This window comes from Hordeum vulgare, chromosome 7H (assembly GCF_904849725.1).
Source record: "Hordeum vulgare subsp. vulgare chromosome 7H, MorexV3_pseudomolecules_assembly, whole genome shotgun sequence".
In the NCBI taxonomy this organism is placed as follows: Eukaryota; Viridiplantae; Streptophyta; class Magnoliopsida; order Poales; family Poaceae; genus Hordeum; species Hordeum vulgare.
Window position 1 is genome coordinate 601,594,232 of NC_058524.1, and position 14,181 is coordinate 601,608,412.

The 14,181-nt window shown below is 49.5% G+C and overlaps 2 protein-coding genes across 2 annotated transcripts; one reads left to right on the plus strand and one right to left on the minus strand.

Annotated features, from left to right (window-relative positions):
* Positions 1–1,927: 1,927 nt before the first annotated feature.
* On the plus strand, positions 1,928–3,777 carry LOC123410179 (aspartyl protease family protein At5g10770-like). Its single transcript, XM_045103074.1, has 2 exons — positions 1,928–2,186; positions 2,288–3,777. Exons 1-2 carry the CDS (start codon positions 2,039–2,041, stop codon positions 3,508–3,510), a joined length of 1,371 nt encoding a protein of 456 aa, XP_044959009.1. The 5' UTR covers positions 1,928–2,038; the 3' UTR covers positions 3,511–3,777.
* A 3,421-nt stretch (positions 3,778–7,198) lies between these two features.
* Positions 7,199–8,906, minus strand: LOC123411737 (aspartyl protease family protein At5g10770-like). The gene is made up of 2 exons (XM_045104702.1): positions 8,718–8,906; positions 7,199–8,597 (listed from the first exon to the last, which is right to left on the minus strand). Exons 1-2 carry the CDS (start codon positions 8,866–8,868, stop codon positions 7,360–7,362), a joined length of 1,389 nt encoding a protein of 462 aa, XP_044960637.1. The 5' UTR covers positions 8,869–8,906; the 3' UTR covers positions 7,199–7,359.
* Positions 8,907–14,181: the final 5,275 nt, after the last annotated feature.

The following is a 14,181-nucleotide window of genomic DNA, read 5'->3' on the forward strand; positions in this document are numbered from 1 at the left end:
GAGGACGTGCATTGCTAGTGTTAAAAAAAAAGACCAAGAGCCCAAGGCAGTCGCACGAATTTCCACGGAGACAGCAACCCCCGCCTTACGTTCCAACTGCGGTACGACGCGACGCTCGCCCCGTTCCCACTGCGGTACGTCGGATACTTGCTCCGGCTGGCCGGGCTCCCGTACCCTGACAAAGCCGCGCACGCGCACGGAGGCATAATTTTCCCAGTTGATGAATACCACCCCCATAGGTCGCCTTCACAGGCAGGAAGGAATCCGCATACGGTTTGAGATACGCCCATCATCGTTTTGTACGCTTCAATCTTTGCCGCAGGAAAATTAGTCAAGTTGCAAATACTCTGATAGAAACATTCCGTCCCGCTTTTCTTCCTTCCCCACCAAGAAAGAAAGGCGATCTCCCCAGCAGCTGGGAGCATTCCCTTCTGCCGCGGTCCATCGTCGGCTCTCCTCCCCCGACGATCTCGATCATCGCTCGTGAAAACAGTTGTTGATTCTATGCATGTGGGTCGTGTAGCTTTAGGTTTTAGGCCCTTGTAGCTTAGATTTTAGTCCGCTCATGGGCTTCGCTTCGACGATGATGATGGCGATGATGAATAAACTACTTTCATAGCTTTCTCCAATGAGGCGGTCGGTCCTATGTTTGTAGAAACCAGTTTATTCATGTAAGGATGATGTGGCGACTGGGGCATTCTCGCGATGGAGTTGTGTCCTCAGGCTCCGTTGTTTCGATTGTATTTGCTCCGGCGCTAGCATGGCTCATAGGAAGTAGTCTAGGACCTGATGCAGATTGTGACCTGCATCGACGTCATCTAAAAAATGATGGATCGTGTGCTAGGTTCATGGTTCGTGGCTGACAGTATAATTTTCTTCTCTGACATCTTAGTCATGCGGGGGCACCAGATCTGAAATTCAATGGCATGTCTAGATTGTTGTCTCGCTCTAATTCGTTCAACGATAATGTTTTCATGTTTGATGAGACACCTTATAGGTTCGCAAAGTTGCACATCAACGATGAGACCGCATCAAGCACAGATGAAAAGGTGATCTATCATTTTTTTTATTGTTGGTGTGATGGTACCAGAGGCAAATGATAACTCACCCACTGCATCTCAGCAATTTTTCATGTCCTCTCGCATCCTGGGAAGAGAAGAAACATCCCACACGACAAGTCCCGTCCATCCAGTTTTTCTTTTTGCAACAGGCATATTGTTTTAGAAGGTTCCTGCAACAGAGATATAGTTTTAGAAAAAAAAAGGTTTGATGATGAAGTTTTTTCAGCAATATGTTAGTTTTAGAAGTTTTTTGCAACGGGACTCTTGTTTCAAAAAGAAGAAAAATGATACAATAATGAATATATATTTTTCTGCAACAAGGGTCTTATTTTAGAAACATAACCCCGGTTGCAGAAAGTGTCGAAGGAGCGCCCGGTGTGAGAGCGTACAAGACCAAGCATTGCAACAGAACACATGTTTCAAAAATATACCTTCGGTTGTAGAAATTGTCAGAAGAGTACCCAGCGTGAGAGCTCGTCGTAGTTGTGATGGAGTAGAGCCAGTTGCTCGGGGTGCTGAGTCGAAGGAGGCGCGACAACTCCGCCGGCCGTCGGCGATCCATGGCCAAGGCGTTAAAGCCATGGCGGGGCAACTTTGATGTCTCGATGGACCTTTACAACAAGGTCCTTGTTGCAAAGCCCGTGAACACAACAAGCTAGCTATTGTAAAAGTCATTAGTTGGTTGGGATAATAGATCGGACGGTTGTTTTGAGCGGCATCCGAAGCGCTGTTTTTTTTAAAAGCCCTGAAATTTGTCTTTTTTAAGAAACAAAAAAACATTTTTCACAAAATGTGCAGGAACGTGCCCTCTCGGCATATGTGTGTTTCGTTTCAACAAGTAGACCGTTGTGGGTACCCCATTGCCTAGTTGCGTTCACACCGAGGCAAAAAAAAAAAAAAAAACCGCTCATGGTGCTCCTGTCCGCCATATAAGCATGGCCCATGGGCTACCATTCTGAAGCTCCAACTCACTCGCCATGGCATCTGTTTCGAAGCTTCTGCTTCTCCTTCTGTGCACCTATCTTCACACTCTCATTGCTCACGCAGGAGACGATCTTCGCAGCTACAAGTTTCTGCCCGTCGGCTCTCTGAAATCTGCCGCCGTCAGCTGCTCCCTGCCCAAAGGTGGAGCACTGTCCATGAACGCATGCACCTGCCTACAGTTCAATTAGTTGATATTTTAAGAAGCACGGTTGTAATCGTGTTTGCCTGTCCTGTTGTTTCAGTGGCTCCATCGTCCGGCGTCGTCACCGTGCCGTTGCACCACCGGCACGGCCCATGCTCCACTGTCCCGTCCACGAATGCGCCGACCTTGGAGAACATGCTCCGGCGTGACCAGCTCCGGGCCGCCTACATCACACGGAAGTACTCCGGCGTCAACGGTAGCGCCGGTGACGTGGAGGGATCGGACGTTACCGTGCCGACCACGCTGGGCACCTCCCTGGACACGCTGGAGTACTTGATCACCGTCGGCATGGGCTCGCCGGCCGTGACCCAGACCATGCTCATCGACACCGGCAGCGACGTGTCATGGGTGCAGTGCAAGCCGTGCTCGCAGTGCCACTCGCAGGCGGACTCGCTGTTCGACCCCAGCTCGTCAAGCACCTACTCCGCGTTCTCCTGCACCTCCGCCGCCTGCGCGCAGCTTCGCCAGAGAGGCTGCTCCAGCTCCCAGTGCCAGTATACTGTCAAATATGGCGATGGTTCGACCGGGAGCGGGACGTACAGCTCCGACGTGCTCGCGCTGGGCTCCAGCACCGTCGAGAACTTCCAGTTCGGGTGCAGCCAGTCTGAGTCCGGCAACCTTCTTCAAGACCAGACCGCCGGGCTCATGGGGCTCGGCGGCGGCGCAGAGTCTCTCGCCACCCAAACCGCGGGGACCTTCGGCAAGGCCTTCTCGTACTGCCTCCCGCCGACTCCGGGCTCGTCCGGGTTCCTCACCCTCGGCGCAGCAACCTCGGGTTTCGTCGTCAAGACGCCGATGCTCAGGAGCACACAGGTCCCGTCGTACTACGGCGTGCTCCTTCAGGCCATCAGGGTGGGAGGCAGGCAGCTCAACATACCCGCCTCGGCCTTCTCCGCGGGGTCGATCATGGACTCCGGCACCATCATCACGCGGCTGCCGCGGACCGCCTACTCTGCGCTGTCGTCGGCGTTCAAGGCCGGCATGAAGCAGTACCCGCCGGCGCAGCCCATGGGCATCTTCGACACGTGCTTCGACTTCAGCGGCCAGTCCAGCGTCAGCATACCGACCGTCGCGCTGGTGTTCTCCGGGGGCGCCGTCGTCGACCTCGCCTCTGACGGGATCATTCTGGGCAGCTGCCTCGCCTTCGCGGCCAACAGCGACGACACCTCCCTCGGCATCATCGGCAACGTGCAGCAGCGGACGTTTGAGGTGCTGTACGACGTCGGCGGCGGCGCCGTGGGGTTCAAGGCTGGCGCATGCTGATCGGCTAACACCGTGGGTCTCCGGCTCGTTGTATGCCTGTTTGCTGCTGCGAGCTATAGTGAACATGATGCAAGCCAGCAAACTACCAACCAAAACATAGTCTTGAACTCGTAGTCGGAGTTGGAAATGAACTCTGAACTCTCGTAGTCGGAGTTGGAAATGAACTCTGAACTCCAAATCTGTGAAATTAGCACACTCTACTCCTAATATAATCCCAGCTTGCACCCCAAAAAAATATAATCCCAGCTTATCCGGGCTCTTTTTCCATCCTACACCGATAACTACGGAACGTCGGATTTCAAGAGACCTTCCAGCACCACCAGAGAATCGTTCGCTAAAAGGACACCTTCAACATGAACCCTCCACGTGGACAAACTTATCGCTAGCAGAAAAACATAAGGTCTCGAACAAAAAATGGGCAAAAAAAAAAACAGTTTTACCACTAGTAAAAACAGGCCTTGGAAAAACTAATATTTTGTCCGCTTATAATATATTCCCTCGGTCTCAAAATAAGTGTCTCAACTTTGTACTAGCTCTAATACAAATTTGTACTAAGCTTGAGGCACTTATTTTAAAATGGAGAGAGTAATTAACTAAAATATACAGTTTTATAATTGATTTTATATTGAAACTATTCGCATAGCCAACGATTTTTTGAACACAGTACAAACGCAAGCGTTCATATACATACGCATACACTCATCCTTAAAGCAACTCCAATAGCCGCGCTAAAACGGCCCCGCACGCAAAAAAAGCCAATATGGCGATCGCGCGGGAGAAAACGACGCTCCAGCAGCCGCTGCATAATCGTGCGCGTGGTTTTTTTTTGGCCAGCGTGCGGGATCGTGGGAGGCATATTTTAGGCTTTCGCTCCAGCGAGCGGGCACGGTACGCTCGTCGCGCGAAAGCCAACTGCCGCTGAAGTCACCGTCCCGCACTCGCGCCCCCGCCCCATCCAACCCTCCGGCGCCGCTCCAACGCGAGCCACGGCGAATCCCGACGCTGGCGCTGTCTTGCCGCTCGCCAAGCACTCCCGCCGTCGACTGCATGGCCGCGCGGGAGCCGCCACCGCGCTGAATCGGACCTCTGGCGGCCGCTTCCGCCGCGTGAATCCGGCGGCGGGGCGATCACTCCTAGTTGCGCTGTGGCCGCGGAAGGCCCGCGCAGGAGCTCGCCGCCGTCACCGCCACTAATTTCTGCGCACAGTCCGGCGAGCAGCGCCAGACAAGCGTCATCGTACACCCCGCACACAAGGTGTTCGACGAATTTCTTACAAGGTATGAAATTCTTGCCCGGCAACCGTCAAATGCATTTTTTGTTTACTGCCGCTTATAGCTAGTTTATATTGTTGTTCGTAGATGTCCTACGATTCTTTCGATGAAGAATTCGACCTTCAAGAAGAAGAGGAGCTAACTTTGATCCTAGCTTTGTACAAGAAGAGGAAGAGACCGAAGCACGGGGGTTCGGTTTTTGGTCGTCAAAGATTGATGAGGAATAGAATCGAAGCCGACAACAAGTTGATGCAGTGCTATTTTGTGGAGAATCCCACATACCCCGAGCGATATTTTCGTCGACGTTTTAGGATGAGCACAAATTTATTCAAGCACATCGCAGAGAGGTTGACGAGCCATGATCGATTTTTCCAACAAAAGAGGAATGCTGGAGAGCTTGTGCATAGCACCTACCAAAAAGTGACTACCGCTTTGCGTATGTTGGCATACGGAATTCCAGCGGATTTAATTGATGATCACTTGACAATGGGGGGAGTCAAGCTATCAAATGTGTGAAGCGCTTCGCTGTTGGAATTGTTCAAGTGTTCGGTCCGGAATATTTGAGAGCTTCAAATGCTCAAGACACGGTTAGACTTTTAGAGTTCAACAAAGCTCGGGGGTTTTCAGGTATTCTTGGCTCAATAGATTGCATGCATTGAAGTTGGAAGAATTGTCCAGCAGCATGACATGGACAATTCCAAGGTCACCATAAGGATTCCACTATAATCCTAGAAGCCGTGGCTGACCACGAGACTTGGATATGGCATGCTTTCTTCGGAATGCCCGGTTCACTCAATGATATCAATGTTTTTAATCGGTCACCACTCATGACAAGATTGCAAAGGGAGAGACTCCATCGGTCCAGTTTACTGCAAATGGCCACACATACAACTATGGTTATTTTCTTGTGGATGGCATCTATTCGAGGTGGCAAACGTTTGTGAAGCCGGTTTGCAAACCATAAGGTAAGAAAGAAGTTGATTTTCATAATGCACAAGCCGTTGCTAGGAAAGATGCGAAGAGGGCATTTGGCATTTTGCAATCCCAATTTGCTACTGTGAGAGGACCGGCTAGATTCTGGGATCAAGATATGATATGGTACATCATGAACGCTTGTGTCATCATGCATAACATAATCATTGAGAATGAGCGTGGACAAGATTTAGACTACTTCCAATATGAATTGATAGGATGTTTCGTGCGAGTGCGGAGGAGGGAAGAGAGGATTGCCCGCTTTCTTACCTCGTATCATTCCATTCGAGAGACCGATACGCACGATGAGCTTCAAAAAGATATCATCGAGAAGTGGTGGTCATGAAGAGGGCAACAAAATAACTAGTGCATGAACTAGTTGGTTGTTCGTGTCTTTATTTGATGGCAACTTTATGAACTATTTGTTGTATTATTAAACTGTTTGTTTATTTATTGATGCATTATTGTTGTATGAATGATAAACTATTTGTCTGTGTTGTAGTAGTAACTAAACTATTTATTCTTGATTTATTTTTAATTTATTCCATTTTTGTTTGATCTTTGATGTTGTATACATGTTTGCAATTGTTGTTTGTGCTGCCACGCGCGCTGCACTCCAGCGCCTGTTGGAGCGTTGCGTTTCTGTCGCGCTGTATATTAGAGCAGCCGTTGAACCGCCCCTGTATCACGCGCACTATACCAACGAAGCGGCACTGCAAACGTAATTTGCCGCGTGCGATAATGCATCGCCTTTTGGAGTTGCTCTTAGAGCATCTCCAACAGACGCGCTACGAAGCCGCGCGTTAAAAAAATTTACCGCGTCAAAATAGCGTTTTACAGCGCCGGATGACCGAACATCTCCAACAGACGCTAAAAAATATCCCGAAATCATCCCTGCCCCGCCATCTCCAGCGGACGCCCAAAATCATCCTTGCCCCGCCATGGCCACGCCCTGCCCCGCCGCGCCGCCGCGACCTGCTCCGCCCCGCCCCGCCATGGCCGCGGCCTGCTCCGCCCCGCCCCGCCATGGCCGCGACCTGCTCCGCCGCGCCATGGCCGCGGCCTGCTCCGCCCCGCCGCGACCTGCTCCTCCCCGCCCCGCCATGGCCGCGGCCTGCTCCGCCCCGCCGCGACCTGCTCCTCCCCGCCCCGCCATGGCCGCAGCCTGCCCCGCCGCCGTGGCCGGCTGGCAGGCTGGCGCGCGCACGCGAGGTTGCCGGCAGCGGGCGCATGCACGGAAAGGAGTTTCAGCGCGCACGAGCTCGCGCACGAAATATGCTGCGTCCGATTCAGTTTTCCCCGGCGCGCTGAACATTTTTTATGGCGTGCTCTATTATACAGCGTCTGTTGGAGTGTAAATTTTAACTCCGCGCGCGTTAAACTTGTGATTTTTTGGGCACGACGCTAATATTGGACGTCTGTTGAAGATGAAGTAAACCGCGCTTTCTAATCCATGATGAAGAAAGTATACATGATATATATTCATACATCATCTTTATTATTTATTTATTATAATATATATACCATGTCATTTATATTGTATGAGGATGCGTGATACTCTGTGAGAGGTCTTAGCTCCCAGCAGCAAACAAGTACTTGTGCGCGATCAGCATGCACCTGCCTTGAACCCGATGGCGTGGCCGCCGACGTCGTACAACACCTCGAACGTCCGCTGCTGCACGTTGCCGATGATGCCGAGGGAGGTGTCATCGCTGTTGGCCGCGAAGGCGAGGCAGCCGCCCAGAATGATCCCGTCGGCGGCGAGGTTAACAACAGCGCCCCCGGCGAACACCAGTGCGACGGTCGGTATTCTGATGCTGGACTGGCCGGTGAAGTCGAAGCACGTGTCCAGAATGCCCATGGGCTGCGCCGGCGGGTACTGCTTCATGCCGGCCTTGAACGCTGACGACAGCGCAGAGTACGCGGTCCGCGGCAGCCGCGTGATGATGGTACCGGAGTCCATGATCGACCCGGCGGAGAAGACTGAGGCGGGTATGTTGAGCTGCCTGCCTCCCACCCTGATGGCCTGAAGGAGCACGCCATAGTACGCCGGGACCTGCGCGCTCCTGAGCAACGGCGTCTTGACGAAACCCGAGGTTGCTGCACCGAGAGTGAGGAACCCGGACGAGCCCAGAGTCGGCGGGAGGCAGTACGAGAAGGCCCTGCTGAAGGTCCTCGCGGTCTGGGTGGCGAGAGACTCTGCGCCGCCGCCGAGGCCCATGAGCCCAGCGGTCTGGTCTTGAAGAAGGTTGCCCGACTCAGACTGGCTGCACCCGAACTGGAAGTTCTTGACTGTGCTGGAGCCCAGAGCAAGCGTGTCGGAGCTGTACGTCCCGGTGGTGCTGGAACCGTCGCCATAGTTTACAATGTACTGACACAGGGAGCCAGAGCAGCCGTTTCCTTGGCCGTCCTGACGAAGCTGCGCGCAGGCGGCGGAGCTGCAGGGAAACGGGGAGTAGGTGCTGGACGAGCTAGGGTCGAAGAGCGGGTCCGCCTGCGGGTGGCACCGCGAGCACGGCTTGCACTGCACCCATGACACGTCGCTGCCGGTGTCGATGAACATGGTCTGGTTCACGGCCGGCGAGCCGATGCCGACGGTGATCACGTACTGCAACGTGCCCAGGGAGAGGCCCAGCGTGGTCGGCACGGTAACTTCCGATTCCTCGACATCACCGGCGCCACCCTGCTTGACGCCAGAGAATCTCCGTCTGATGTGGTCAGCTCGGAGCTGGTCACGCCGGAGCATCTCCTCCAAGGTCGGCGCCTTCGTGGACGGGACAGGGGAGCATGGGCCGTGCCGGTGGTGCAATGGCACCGTGACGCCGCCGCCGGATGGTGCACTCACTGCTGAAACAATCCAGATCGACATGGAAACGATTAGAAATGTGCACAAAATAGTCGTACGTACTACTATATGTATCTTATTCGTCGTACATGGACCGATTGCAATGGCAAGTACTGCACCTTTGGGATCGGTGCAGTTGACGGTGGCAGATTTCAGGGAACCAGCGGACAGAACCATGTAGGAGCTGCGAAGATCATCGTCTCCTGCTTGAGCAACGAGGGTGTGGTAGGCGCACATCAGGAGAAGCACAAGCTTCGAGATAGGTGCCATGGCGTGCGTACGTACGTGCTGTTTCTTTGCTTCCCAGGCTCAGCTGCAGCTTCATGAATGACAGCCATTCTTATATTATATAGATGAGGCTCCTGCCTTGTGATCTTCTCCAAACGGAGAAGTTGCAGCCAGTTTTGAATTCGTCAATTGCACGGTGGAAGGATTAGGCATACGTCATTTTTTGTTGACAAAATTATCGAGAACTCTGTTGTCTGGCATATGTACGTACTATACAAGATATAAATCCCCATGCTAGTAACAAAAGGTACATCTCGAGGATCGACGTCGACCGTGGAGATAATTGTGTTAGGGCATCTTCAGTCTATCCGTATGGACCCAGCTTTTTGGACCCTACAAACCTTGATCCGATCCATGGAAAGGAACAAAAGAACATAATATTTTTAAGCCAACATTCGTTTTTGGTTTCATGAACACAAGCATTTCGAATGCTACTCCGACGCATTCACCTGCAACCGTGGCATAAAGTCTCTCAAACATCAAGGATAGATCATTCAAGAAGCCGTGTCAAAGTATCGCGACCACTTGAGGCAACTCATCACATGGTGGCCAAGTGATGCGCAAATAACTAAGTAAGTTACTAATATAAACTCCCTCTGTCTTACAATAGTGTCTTAACTTTATATTAGCTTTAATATAAAGTTATACTAAGTTTGAGATATTTATTTTAGAATGGAGGGAGTATTCATCATTTAATCGGATATGCATTTTTTTGTATTTAGTCCGATATGCATTGTTTTGTAGATCAATGTGTATTGTGACACGTTTAAGGGATGTGCATGTGGGAATGTCTTATTCTTTTTTTCAGGGACTTTAGAGACCTTTATTCAAACAAAACAATTCCTCGGACAATCAGCGAGAAGGCTCGTCAACAGGAAAGGAAGTTCAGAGTCCAGCTAGCTCTCGATGACCATCAGCGAGCAAGCACGCCTAGCGCTAAGATGGGACGAAAGGTTAGCCGTCATGCTTACATGTTGAATAACTACAAAATTAAAAGACAACGCTAGCTCTCCAAATATCTAAAAGTGTCGGTGCCACAACAGAACGTGAGTTGTGACGAGTGTTCTAGAGGTTCACCACCTCGAGACAATCTGTTTTCATTATCACATTTGAATATCCTCTCAAATTTGCAAAAATGACTCCATCTCTTAGTGATCAGGCCTCGGCGGTCATCAGATCAGTCACCCCAACGTGGGGTTTGCACCAAGCACCCAACAGAGCCGTAGCTTGCGCGACACCACCAGCCCCTGCTATGCTAGCCTCGGAGTTCAATGCACCATCTGTATTGATCTTTACCCAGCCTTGATCAAGCGGACACCAACCATGACCCGGAAGACCAATCACTTGGTGTTTGGGTATGTCATGTAGAGCTAGATCCTCCCTAATGCGCTGAACGGAATGAACCAGATCATTTTTTCCTTGTCATCCGTCCATCTGTTACGTGAGTTGCGAATGGACCACATAACCGAGATAATCTTTGCCCGGTCATGATCCGTAAACTCCTGGTCACAAAGGATGTCTCGTGACCAAGTATCAGGATGCAACCTCAGCAATCGGAAATCAAAGCAGGAATGTGCTTCATCCCAGATTAGCCTTGCATGTGAGCAGCGAATCAACGCATGCATCAGGTCCTCCTCCTTAGCTAAGCATACATTACATATGCTCAATGGCTTGATATGTCTGTGCTTCAGGGTAGCTTCTTCGGGCAGGATCCCACAAACCACTAGCCACCAAAAAACTCTCACCTTTGGCATCACTTTGAGCTTTCATAGGGTAGTCCACATCTGTTCACCTGTATGTCAGGTTCCGATAGCCGTCCCTTCCTCTAGAGTTGTACGCTCATTCGGAGTCACTAGAGCACGGTACGCCGATTTAACAGAGTAAACTCCCGAATATTCAAAAGCCCAAGCAAAGAAATCATGACCACCACCGTTACGAATAGGAATGTTAAGAATTGCATCCACGTCCGGAGGCATGAAAGTGTCACAAACTAGTTTTGGGCGCCATGTTCAATTATCTTCATAAATAAGTTCATCGACACTCTGAATTGGTGCAGGCACAGGTCCGAACATTGGTCTCATGCTATGTGTCGAGGGGATCCATTTATCCTGCCAAACAGATATATTTCTCCCGTCAACCACACGCATTATAAGCCCTGCCTGAAGAGCCTCACGCCCATCATTAATAGTTCGTCACATTGGTGAGGCTAAATGTGGCGTAGTGGCATGCATAAAATCCATCTCGAGAAAATATCTACTCTTCATCACACGAGAGCAAAGAGATCTTGGGCTCACCATAAAACTCCAGCCATGCTTACCCAGGAAGTGCAAGATTAAACACCTCAAAATTTCTAAAGCACATTCTACCTTGAGCCTTAGGGGTTGCGAGTGACTTCCATGAAATCCAATGCAACGATATTCTGTCTAGAGAGGTGCTCCACCAGTATTGAGCCATGCTAGATGTTAAGCTTTTACACACTTCCTTTGTCAGACAAAAACAAGAAATGCTGAATGTAGGGATGGCCTGAACATTAGATTTCAACAAAACTTCACTCCCTGCACACGCAAGATTCCTCTCCGACCAGCCACACATATTACTGCGGGATCTCTCAACAATATGATTGAATATGCCACTGGAGATCCTACCAACAGGAGTAGGCAATCCTAAGTACAGCTCGCTGAACGCCTCAACGGCAATACCAAGTCTCCCCTTCACTCTAACACGCTAAAAGTATGGGGTATTAGGAATGTCTTATTCTTTGCTCACGAAGAATAGTAACCAGAACCGTACAATTTGTGCACCCTCGCTGGGTTTGTTCGTTTTCCTGGTGTATAGGAGTGTTATTGTCCACTCGTTATATCTTTTTGTTTCTCATCAAATTTTTACCATTTTTTCAATGGACAGGTTTTACTGATTCTGTATGGCTTTTTATTTATTAAGCTTTTTTCTCTTTGCATTTATTTTATGCTTTCTATTTTTTATTCGCTCCCATTAAAAATGCTGAACATTTTCAAAACAATTACACACTTTATTAAAAGTTTATCAACATGTTTTTACTTCATGGATATTTTGAACCTTAATCATATTATGAAAGGTTTTACATATTTTGTGAACCTTTTCAAAAATTTTAAAATTAATGAAATTTTTGAACTCACATTTTTTTCCAAATCTATTAAAAATGGTTACCGACTTTTCCAAGCTAAAAATTACAGGCTTTTCTCCTAGGTTTTGACCGACGGGATAAATGTGACTGTCGAGTTCTTTTTGTTTTAGGGCAACTAGGGGCCTTAGCGAGTGGCGTCGGAGTAGCGATTGAGCGGCACTGGGCCAAGGCTAAAAATACATTACGGTTCATATTCTCGCCTGATGGGCCGGCCAATATGGGTTCGTGGGTTAGCAATAATTTCCTTGGTTCCCGATTGGGCCAGCCAATATGAGCCGGTACGGTCCTGAAAGCTCATGCATTATTATTTTTCTTCTTTTCAATGTATTTTTGTGTCAGTTTTTATCATTTTTGCGTGTTTCTTCACAAGTTCTTCCCGTTTCCTTTCTTTCCCTATTTTATTTTTCCTATACACACGTCCTGAAAGTTTTCGAATACGTGTCAGACACTTTTCAACTACGCGTTGACCTATTTTTCAAATACGCCGCAGGTGAATCTCAGCTAGCTGAGTCTCAGGTGCTCCCTATTTTTGTTTTCATGATAGTACGCTTATTGAGCCCGTGATAGAAAAAACATCAAAAAAAAAGGAAGAATCAGTAGTAGGAGCAAAGTGGCGTACGCAACGAACGCGCGCGTGAGGCTAACGCTCGGCACGACGTCCGACTGTCGGAGCCCTCGAACCAGCAACTCAAAAAAAAAAAAAAACTTGAACCAGCCTGCCAGGCCAGCTATAGCATTGTTTCTTCTTGTCTTTCTTTCGTCGCAGGGGGGGCCAATCCCAATCACGTTCTTATCCTGGCGAGCGATCCCGATTCCCGACCCGGCCGGGCGCTGCCAGCCACTCACCGGCCACGACGATGATGGTGATGGTGATGGTGACTCTGATCCCGATCTGTTACGCGCGCGGCACGCGCCGCTGCTCGCGCAGTTATGGTCACGCTCACGTAACTTGCTGTTTTGCGCAGGAAAAAAAAAAAGAGAAAGGGAAAAGGTGTTCCCTGCCGTGGAGGCTCTCCCGTCCAGGGGCACGTGTCTCACGCACGCGTCGGCTCGCTCACTGCCCCGGAGAGCAGAAACCCGACCAACCAATCCTGTGTTCCTGTGTTGACGTAGTGCCACGCAGAGAGAAAAGGTTGTCTTGAAATCTGCCATGACACATTATTTTGTCTCAAGCTTCAGTTCATGCGCTTGTGCTTGGTCCGACTCTCTGTAGGCGCTTCACCCTCGGTCGATGCAACGGCAGGCCCGTCATAAGGGCTACTCTGGGGTGCACTCTTGTGCAGATGTGAGGCCGTTGTAGCTAGCACCGGCCAAATTCCATTGTTTCGACCCTTTTGACATAGCTAGGGAGGATTTGTTCCTGGTTGGAAGGTTTTTTGTGATCTGACCTTTGTCATATTGTCGGGATGGATGAAGGTGAGGTACAACAGCCTATCACCCAGGCAGAAGCGAACAGTCATCTAAGCGTTGCAAAACTCGTAAGATAGCGTACCACCATGCAAGCTAGAGCCTTTTATTTTACGGTAGGTTTAGGCCTACCACCAGGGCTCCTCGTGGTAGCTTGTAGTTCCCTACCGTCAACCTCTCTGGCGGTAGGTGTCAAAGAGATGTGCTGAAGCAAAAGTAGGTTTTGTATCTGAAACTTGACGTTTTTTTACGATAGGGTGCGCAACCCTACCGTCAGTTGCTTCCGTGGTAGGGTCCCGTCACATTTAAATTTTGCTTTTCTTTGAGCAAAACGTGATCAATTTAATTCTAAAAATTCATCACACATAGTTTGCAAATCAACATATTAGGATCTCGACGAATATGTTGGATCTATCCGGCTGCACTTTAGAATATATATTTTATATTTTTTGAATAAATAAGAAAAGGGTGCACGATCTTGCCGAATTACTTCTGAATATATTCAATAATCATATGAAAGAACCATAGCATTTCGCGACTCATTGGTAAATCAACTTTGATTCTCTATAAACCAAGAATGTGAGACCATTAACACGATTAAAGCTAAACTGCTTGAAGTCTAGGCAAAAAGAGGTACTCTTTCTACAACTATATTAGTATTAGTACCGAATTTAAACGAGAAATGGCTAATGTAAAATTTATGTGATATAGAACGCTCATATCAA

Excerpts from the sequence above, each read along its gene's own strand:
- LOC123410179 (XM_045103074.1), top strand. The coding sequence starts at position 2,039 with ATGGCATCTGTTTCGAAGCTTCTGCTTCTCCTTCTGTGCACCTATCTT. Across the intron at positions 2,187-2,287 it reads CAGCTGCTCCCTGCCCAAAG|TGGCTCCATCGTCCGGCGTC; the intron begins GTGGAGCACTGT and ends CTGTTGTTTCAG.
- LOC123411737 (XM_045104702.1), bottom strand. The coding sequence starts at position 8,868 with ATGGCACCTATCTCGAAGCTTGTGCTTCTCCTGATGTGCGCCTACCAC. Across the intron at positions 8,598-8,717 it reads CAACTGCACCGATCCCAAAG|TGAGTGCACCATCCGGCGGC; the intron begins GTGCAGTACTTG and ends TTGTTTCAGCAG.